Genomic DNA, 9,180 nt, shown 5'->3' with positions numbered 1-9,180 from the left:
GTATGTATGTATGAGCGGGTGCGACTGCAACAGCAACAGTAACAGTAACAGCAGCAGTAGCATTAGCAGTAGCAGTGGGGATCTGTTAGGAGCATTGCAGAGAGCGGGGAGAGCGCACTGTTTTTACTCTCTCTGAATCTGCTTGCTGTAGGGAGCGGGAGTGGTGAGTGAGAGGGGGGTGTTTGTGTGTGTTTTCTATCACATTATTTTCCCATTGCCAGTGCCGATCCCTATTCATATCTTCGTTTGTGTTTTTTTCCGTTTAGTGTTTGACTAATTGCTAACCAGAGAAGGAACTTAAGTAAATCTATCATCTAACATAACATTTGTTGCTCTTTCTGTTGTCGTGGCAGCTTTTTGAAAGCTTCTTCTAGCATTTTGAGAATAATGGCAACAGCTCCAGTCCACTGTGAGGTTTGTGTTTCGTTTCGTTTCGTTAATAACTTAATGGCAAAAAAAGTTTTCTTTTCGTTGTGTTGCAAGCTGCGCGGCATTTGTGTTAGTAAGGGGGTGTTGGGGCGGGGGCAGGGGCAGCGATATCTTTTCTTTTGTACAGCAGGCGAATGCGCGCGTTTGTGTTAGTGCATGTTGGGGAAAAGCTTTTTCAAAAAGCCTTTTCACCTTTATCTTGTGTGTGTCATGGATGCTCTCTATCGCTTCTTTGATGGGTTCGGGGGCTACAAACTAAAGTCTAATCGTTCTACTTCTGAGGCACATATTTCTTACGTCTTCGATGTTTGAGTTCTTCGTTAACGGGAGAGCTTTTAAGTACAGTTGTGTCTTGTGTCTTGTGTTGGGACGGCTGGGTCTACTTTTTAGGATGTCTTCATCTTTTTGTAGGGATTCAGACCTTGTGCTCCCCCCTGGGCAGCCGCTGCGGCGGCAGCTGCTGCTGCTGCGGCATACTGTTGGGCCGCTGCCGCCTGACTCGAGGGCATGGCATAGGCAGCATATCCGGCAGCGGCTGCAGTCGGACCGGACATTACTCCCGGGTAGAAGTAGCCCTGGGCGCCGGCATACTGCATGGGCGATGGGGCGCGCAACAGGGCGCCGGAGGCGGCACCAGCTGCAGACAAGTACTGCTGGGTCTGGGCTCCGCCAGCGGATGCCGAGCGGAGGGGCGTGCCCGGCGCCATGGGTGTGGACATGCCCGAATTGGGCAGGGATCCCATGTGCCGCATCTGGGCCTGGGCATGTGCCTGGGCTTGCGCTTGTGCCTGCATCTGCAGGAGGGTGGCCATGGAGACGGCCTGCGGTTGGGGCGCCTGAACGGGTTGCGGAGCAGCTGCAGCGGCCACATACCCCTTGTTGAGGGTCATGCCAGTGTAGGCGGCAGCCGAGTGGGAGCCCGGCTTGGCCGCTGCCGAGGCAGCACTGGCCACCTTGAGCGCGTAGTTCTTTTGGGCCACCTCCTTGGCCAGGGCAGCGGGATCGGCATAGTAGCCGCCAGCTGCTGCCGTTGGCTGTGGCGTGAGTCCAGCGGCTGCCGCATATGCGGCATATGCCTGCTGAGCATAGGCGGCTTGTGCCTGAGCCTGAGCCTGGGCTTGGGCTTGGGCATGAGCCTGTTGTTGCTGCTGTTGAGCCTGCTGGTGCTGCTGCTGCATTTGGGCTTGGACATAGGAGGGCGTGTTGCCTGCAATGCTCACGATGGAGGAGGTGCCGCTGTTGTAGGGAGAGTACAGATTGGCATAGCTATAGGCGGGCATGGCATAGTTGATGCGCTGCAAACTGGCTTGAGCTTGGGCCTGTGCTTGAGCCTGAGCCTGTGCCTGTGCTTGGGCCTGTGCCTGCGCTTGGGACTGATACGACACTGTGGGGGCTGTGCTGGTGGGTGTGGGCAGAATCCCAGAGCTGTGTCCATTCATGGAGTATGTGGCATTGGTGCTCCTCTGATAGGCGTCGCCATTGTGTTTGCTATAGCTGCGAGGAGCCGCGGTCAGGGATGCTCCTGCTGCGGCTGCTGCTGCCACGTATGATGGGGTAATGTCTGGCTCGCCATTGATGGGCTCTTCGGTTGGGCTGGTGGACTTGATCCGCTGGCCATTGGTTAAATTGTTATTGATATAGGACAAGTAATTGTTATTATCGCCATTCGGTGGTAGGGGCTGAGCCTGGGGCAGGGGCAGAAGGCTGCTGTCTGTGGTTGGGGATGGACAGGGGGCGGGAGAGCTACCATTGGATGATGTTGCCACTGCTGCTGCTGCTGCTGTCGCAGGTGTCTCTTGTGTGTCTATGTCTGTGTCTGTGGCAGCTTCTGTTGCTGTTGCTGTGGCTGTGGTGTGTGCATTTGTTTGTGTTAGATTACAATCGATAGCGGGACTTGGATTTGGATTCAATGTCTTATTGGGATCATCACTGTCTTGTGGATTATCATTCTCTTTTTCATCAGCAGCAACATCATCATCGCCAGTATCAGCTTTATCGTTATCGTTATTGTTATCGCTGTTATCGTGACTATCGTCACTGTGATTATTAGCAGGATCTGCAGCTGCAGCTGCTGCTGTTGCTGATTGATCGATGGATGTGGTGATTGATGATGGATTGTTAGCAGTAGCAATTACAGCATTTACGTGAATGGCATTGTTACTGTTATTATTATTATTAATATTATTACTGGCTGTTGTTGTTGCTGTTGTAGTTGTTGTTGTTATGGCGCTACTTAACGCTAATTGTTGTTGTTGTTGTTGTAGTACTAGTACTTGTTGTTGTTGTTGTGGTTGTTGTTGATGTTGTTGTAGTTGTTGTTGTTGTTGTTGTTGGGGATACTCACATGAGACTGGTACATAGGGCTGCATTAGCTGCTGATACGTAGTCGCACCGGGTTGATACACTGGAATGCCAGACTTCTCTCCAGCTGGACGTTTGAACGGTACCATTCCAGAGAATTGCTAGCAGAGAGAGAGAGAGAGAGAGAGAGAGAGGGAGGGATACATTAGCTTTTTTCTGCTTTAAATTAGTTGCTTTAACTTAGTTAGTCTCTACATCTAACCATAGGCACATTATAACAATTAATTGCTTAAAAACGAGCTTGATTTTCGGGATTTGTTTCAAATTTTGACCCACAATAATTCTTGTGTGTGTTTTTTCTATTGCCAATTTATATTCGTCAACGAGAGGTAGAGAGACAGAAATTAAACAAACAAAAATAAATACACATACTCTGTCTATTTAAACAAAATAAAATATAGATAAAACGATAACAAAACGAAACGATGAATGAAAGCGAATTCTAAGCGAAATTTCCGTGCATATCTGGGTGAGGGTGTGGGCGGAAAAGCTGTGTGTTTCCACAATGATCTTTTTGCTTGAACTGAAAATTGTCTACAATTCATGTGAGACTCTGCTTTGTTTTATTTATTTACTAAGTTATAGTTTTGCATTCAAAAACGTTGCGCATTGCTCAGATATATTTTATAGTGTATATAAAATATTATAGTTGATCGTTTTGTGATTTTATATTTTGGGTGTATTTTTTTTGGAGTACTTACGAAGTTTTCATAGTAAAATGAACCAACCGTTTTAACATCCATCTTTTTGTGGCATTTATCGGATTGGTTTTTGGTTTTCGGTTTTCGGTTTTGGTTGATTATTCAGTTAGTGAATGAATTTTGATATTTTTGGTTGTTGTAGTTGTTGTTGGGATTATATCGGAATTTGTTGATTGATGTGGTTGATCAGAGGGTTAGGCGCGCACACACACATTGATTGCAGATTGATTGAGAGAGAGATTGTGGAAGAGAGAGAAAAATCGAACGGAAGAGTGTATGTGTGTGTGTGTTTGTTGACGTGTGGAAGAGTAAAATGAAGAGGTAGGGAGGGAGAGAGAGAGAGAGAGAGAAGAACACAAATGAAATTAGTGGATATATCCTCTGCACAGTTCAATCAATTATATTCATAGGCAATACAGTTACATATACATGTATAAAGAAATATATATACTTAGTCCTAACTAGTGTGCATGTGTGACTGTGACTGTGTGACTGTGTGTGTGTGTGTAGTATGATATGGCGAAGGGATAAACAAGGATATGTGCTCGCGGTAAATGCATGTTGCAACTAATTAACCAGGAAAAGCACTTAAACAATTAAGCACAGCCCATGGCAGCAGCTAAGAGGATAGCTGAAGCGATAGCTGGTGGCATTTGCAGTGGCAAGAGGCAGAACGCAGAAGGCAGAAGGTAAAGCCAAAAGAAAGAAGAGCTCGTACAGCCTTGGCGCAATTATCGGTTAAATCATTTTAATTAACACTTTTCGCCAGGTGGAATGAATTAATTGATTGCGTTTGTGTGTGCTTCTGTGCCTTTGTGTGTGTGTGCTCTGTGATTGTGATGTATCATAGGGAATGATATGCCGCTTGCTAATTGGTTAAATGTAAAGGTATCCCACACTGTGGAATGTGCCAATGAATGCTGTCCGTCTGTCTGCCTGTCCGTCTGTCTGTCCGTCTCACACTAATCAACAGTGTGAGTGAGTCAGTGTCGCTGTTAGTGTGTATTTGCGCTTTTGATGTATCAGATAATGAATTCATTCCGTAAATGAAATGTCAGCGGGCGGGCCGGCTGATAATAAACGTTAATTGAGAGCACTTTGATGTGCAGCTGAGTGACTAAATGAATGAATGTGTAGGGCTTTGTGGTTAGCGGTGAAAGTTGGAGTGCATTCCATGAGGATGTGGAGGATAAAAGTAGTCTAGTCTGAGTCCGTGGCAATGCATCAATCGGATGTTAAACGGAAGGTTCATCAATAACAGATCATTATCATTATTATTATTATTTTGGTGAGGAGAAAGGGGCGGCGTGGGGGTGTGGCTGGAAAAATACTTAGCTTAAGTGAATTAATTCTTCACCCGCCTAAAAGCATGCAAATTAAATTGGAAACTATTTCAACAAACAAACAAAAGAATTAAAATACAAACGCATTAAACAATTCAAGAGAAAACTCAAATGAAAAACGAAACGAAAATTAATCCACAAAAAATGGGAATTCGAAAATAAAAAACAAAACGAAAAAAATGGAAACACAAAGGGCAAAAAAAAGGAAAAGAAAAATACCAGTGGAAACAGATCAGTGTCCGCTGCCCGCTTCTTGCCCACTTCCAGTGCTGCTGTATGGTGATGGCCCATGACGGCGGCTGCGGCGGCAGCAGCGGCGGCGGCGGCAGCAGCAGCGGCAGCGTTGTTTGTGGTTGTTGTTGTTGTTGATGTGGTTGCTGCACTGCAGTTGTTGTTGTTGTTGTTGATGTTGTTCAGCTGTTGTTGCAACTGCTGTTGCTGTTGTTGCTGTTGTAGTTGTTGCTGGTGATGGTGGTGTGCGTGGTGATGGTGTGCCGTAACAGGTGAGGTCTGTACGCGTGTGTGTGTGTGTGTGTTTGTCCATGTGTGTGCGTGTTGTTTTCGTATTTGTAAATATGAATTTATGTGCATTAAGATTTTCCCCGGGAGATTCCGCATTCCATTTTGTATGGGGTGTCGTCACAATTTAATTATTATTTTTTGTTGTACATTTTTCAATGGTTTGTTTTCCATATGTTTTCCATTTCCCATCAATTATTTAATTGTGTGTTCAATTTCGAATTTTTTTCAGTTTTTCAATTATTGTTTTTTTGGTTTTGCGTTTATTTTGTGCGGTTTTTGAATGAGTGTGTGCCATCCATCGTTGAAGCGTTTACAGTATGTGTGTGTGTGGGTGTGTTTGTATTTGTATTTGTGCGTTTTCGTTTGTGCAAACAGATGAAAAATACATAATAGTAGAAGAGTACGGAAAAGTGTTTTGATATTCGATAAGTAAAATAATAGAAACAAATCAAACGTTTATTTTTTATTGTTTTTTTATGGTTTAGGTATATTCGGTAGGATAATATGGCTGTACAATATTCATGGATAAATCAAGCAGAAATCAACTGTAATTCCCAAAACAAATAAACGTGATTTCCGCTTGAATATCGTTCGACCTTACATAAGCTAAATGTCATTTGAAATTCATTTAGTGGAAAGCGTAACACAAATTAATTTCGCGTGAGTGTAAAGCCAGTGTAGTTAGAAAAATATTTGATAAAGAAAAGAAGCCTTGCAAAGCTGGCAAAAAACCGCGATAGATATAGAGACGGAGATAGAGAGTTAAGGAGAGAGAGAGAGAGAGAGAGAGAGAGCATTCTTTCTGTCTTAAACTCTAAAACTTAACTTAGAACTAACTTAGATGCTAAAAACTTGGAAACGCAACAAAATCGCATTCGTGTTTTTGTTTTCGCAATCCAACAATCGATTTGACTTTTGACACACATTCGGGTATCCCGTTATTGTTTTTGTTTTTGGTTTGGGGAGATCGTGCACAAACGATTTTCTTTAGAAAGATTCGTTTATTCGCTATATACCGTTATACCTACCGATGCACCGTTGCTGTTGCATATTCACAGAAAATATGTATTCATAAAATTAAGCAAGATATGACCTGATTCCCGCCCCGAAGTCCAGTGTATTATAAGCCATGGGATAGCCATAAATTTAGGTGTAGAGCTCTATGCTAATGCGCTTAACACCACAATTGGGGCTCTCCATACCTCGCAATGTGTGTGTATGTCTGTCTAATAACTAAGGCCCAAAACATAAAATAAAAACAGCACGGAAAAAGAAATACAAAGTAAAAGGGTACAAAAACCTTAGCATACATTTGGGGGCAGTGCACAGGAGGCAGGAAGTGCACAAAATTTGCATTTAAATGGACTCGCACTCAGAGAGAAAGAGAGAGGTAGAGAGAGAGAGTGATAGAGAAGGAGATGTTGCTGCTTGTTTTTCCTTTTTTTTTTCCTTGGGTCTGCTGCCGTGTCGTGTCACTGGCAATGAATGCTACAAATGGATTAATTCGCTTGGGCGCGACAGCTTCGGTGTATGTGTCCATGTGTGCGTGTGTGCGTGTGGAGTGTCTCTGTGTGCTTGGATATTGGGGTCGTCGAGTCTATAAAAAACGCAGCCGACAGGCCGGCCGCCTCTGTGTTCAGTTGCGGCATCGGACCAGCATCTCTGCTGGACAATTCATTGGCATGGAAATCTCTGCTTTTAGTTAATTTTCCGGTTCAAACGTTATCCTGCCCGACTAATCCATGTCGTTCGTGTCCATGTCCTGTGTCCTCTGTCCTGTGTCCCATGTCCCGTGTGAATGGGGGCCACAGTACAGGTTGACATTTACATTTTTGGCCACTGCCACAGAAAACACAAAAAAGAAAGGAGTCCGGACTGGCACAGGGTGTGGGCTGTTTCCACAGTTTTTCTCCCTCTTTTGTTTTCCTGCTTCTCGAGAGGAGGAGGGATGCTCGCGTCACGCTTACATGTCAGGCTTATAGTTCGGTGGACGCGGCAGGTGGCACACATATGTACATATATCGTGGGGGCAGGCGATTGACATATGGGCGACCCAGAATACGCCCCAGAATACACTAACAATCATAACAAAGAAAACTTGAGCGCTCTTCAACGTAGGGAATATCATAAATACGAAATAAAGTTTCATGTGTTCTGTGTTTTCCTTGTTTCGGGTTCTGTTTTTGTTGGGATTGAGTATTGGGATACATATACGTAGATATATATATATACATATATACATGGATATATAGACTGAATGAGTTGATAACAACATTGAATGGATTCACTTTCGTCATGCAAGGAACACCCCTAATGATGGTAGCCTATACAAAAATATATTTTAGATATTTTATACAGTTTTAGCACTAAGAGAGTGAGAAATGAACTATTCAAGAGTTAATGGTAGATATAATGGATAAATGAAGGTTATAATTCATATGAAACAGCAGCGCTGCATCGGTCGTTCGCTATAGATCAACTTTTACAGACTATATGTGGTTCTGATTCCGGATAAATCGGATATCAACAGCCCGATACGACACTATTTCTTATTGTCACCTCTAAGCACTTGAGGTACATTTCTGTTGTTGGATTTTGTTGGGTTTTCAAGATGTCTAAGGGAAAAGCTATGGTATTTGTTGGGTATTACGGCAAGCTACGGTAAAGCATGTAACATCGAAAACGACTGAAGGGAAGGATATCAAAATAATCCATTTAAAACAAACAACAAAAAATAAATGTATGTTGAAAGGGGGTGGGGGGGGGGGAAACGGTGCAACAAGGTAAACGTTTAATTTCTTTTCATTTTTCAGGGCCATAATCGCATTAAACGAGGACGACCCATAAATACAATTATGGGTATTCTCTCTACAGTATACAGTATACAGGATGTGTGTGTCAGTGTGTGTGTCAAAGGACAATTTTTCTACAATAATCACGTCTGTCGGGGAGTGGCTTCCTTCCGGAAAAAGCGTCGATTGAATTACGCCTAAAATGCTGCAACAATTTTTCACTTTATGCGATATTATGCTGCAATTATGTGTGCCATGCCATCTACCAGCAGAGTTTCCCCTGCATCCCTGCATCACCCTGGAACCCTGCCATCCTGGCGCCCTGCTTCCTGCGACAACACGGTCGTTGCTGTTGCTGTTGTTGTTGTTGTTGTTTGTTGCGTCAAATAAATTTTCAGCAGAAAGCAATTAAGTCGCGAATTAAGTACGACGGCATTGGCAGCCAGGACACGGACACGGACACGTACACGGATACGGATACCATGGCCCAGAGTCCTGGTCCTGGCTCTGCCTCACACACGTGGCAATCACGTACGTTCAACCATGCATATGTGTGTGCACGCCTCTCTCCTTACTGCCTCTTTCCCATGACACACACACACTCGCTTTCTACCTCTCTTTCTCTCTCTGGCTGGCTGCGTGCTCAAAGTTTTAACGCGTTATAATAAATGTTAATTTTTGGCCCGAACGAAAATCAACATTTATGGCGTGTTTTATGCGAGCCTCAACATATTTTCCATGTTGCTCCTGCCTGCCTGCCTCCCCCTCTGCAGCACTCCATCACTCCCATGCCGGGATTATATTCCCGACACCTTTATTTTTGGCTCGGGCGTTTGTTCGTGTGTTTGTTTCGCTCAGAAATTATAATTTATCAGCATTTAATTATTTATTACTCGATAAACAAAAGGAATATCTAACTCCGTGGGGAAAGCGGTGTTTAGAGCATGTAAAAACTCTCACCGCTCAGCCTATTTCACGATGGTGTCACATAATATAGCATTATGGTGTGTGAAACAAATTCTTTTGGCTTGT

The 9,180-nt window shown here is 44.0% G+C and overlaps 1 protein-coding gene across 1 annotated transcript in view; it reads right to left on the bottom strand.

Moving 5' to 3' along the window:
- Positions 1–260: 260 nt before the first annotated feature.
- LOC117891721 (RNA polymerase II degradation factor 1) overlaps positions 261–9,180 on the bottom strand; it is a 103,240-nt gene continuing 94,320 nt past the window's right edge. The window contains 3 exon segments of the mRNA XM_034797313.1: positions 261–2,891; positions 3,519–3,533; positions 5,054–5,344. Of these exon segments, the coding sequence (XP_034653204.1) occupies positions 816–2,891; positions 3,519–3,533; positions 5,054–5,344 (2,382 nt within the window). The 3' untranslated portion in view covers positions 261–815.

This window comes from Drosophila subobscura, chromosome E (assembly GCF_008121235.1).
Source record: "Drosophila subobscura isolate 14011-0131.10 chromosome E, UCBerk_Dsub_1.0, whole genome shotgun sequence".
Classification (NCBI taxonomy): Eukaryota; Metazoa; Arthropoda; class Insecta; order Diptera; family Drosophilidae; genus Drosophila; species Drosophila subobscura.
Note: the sequence above shows the minus strand (reverse complement) of the source record. Positions and strands in the feature narration are given on the sequence as shown.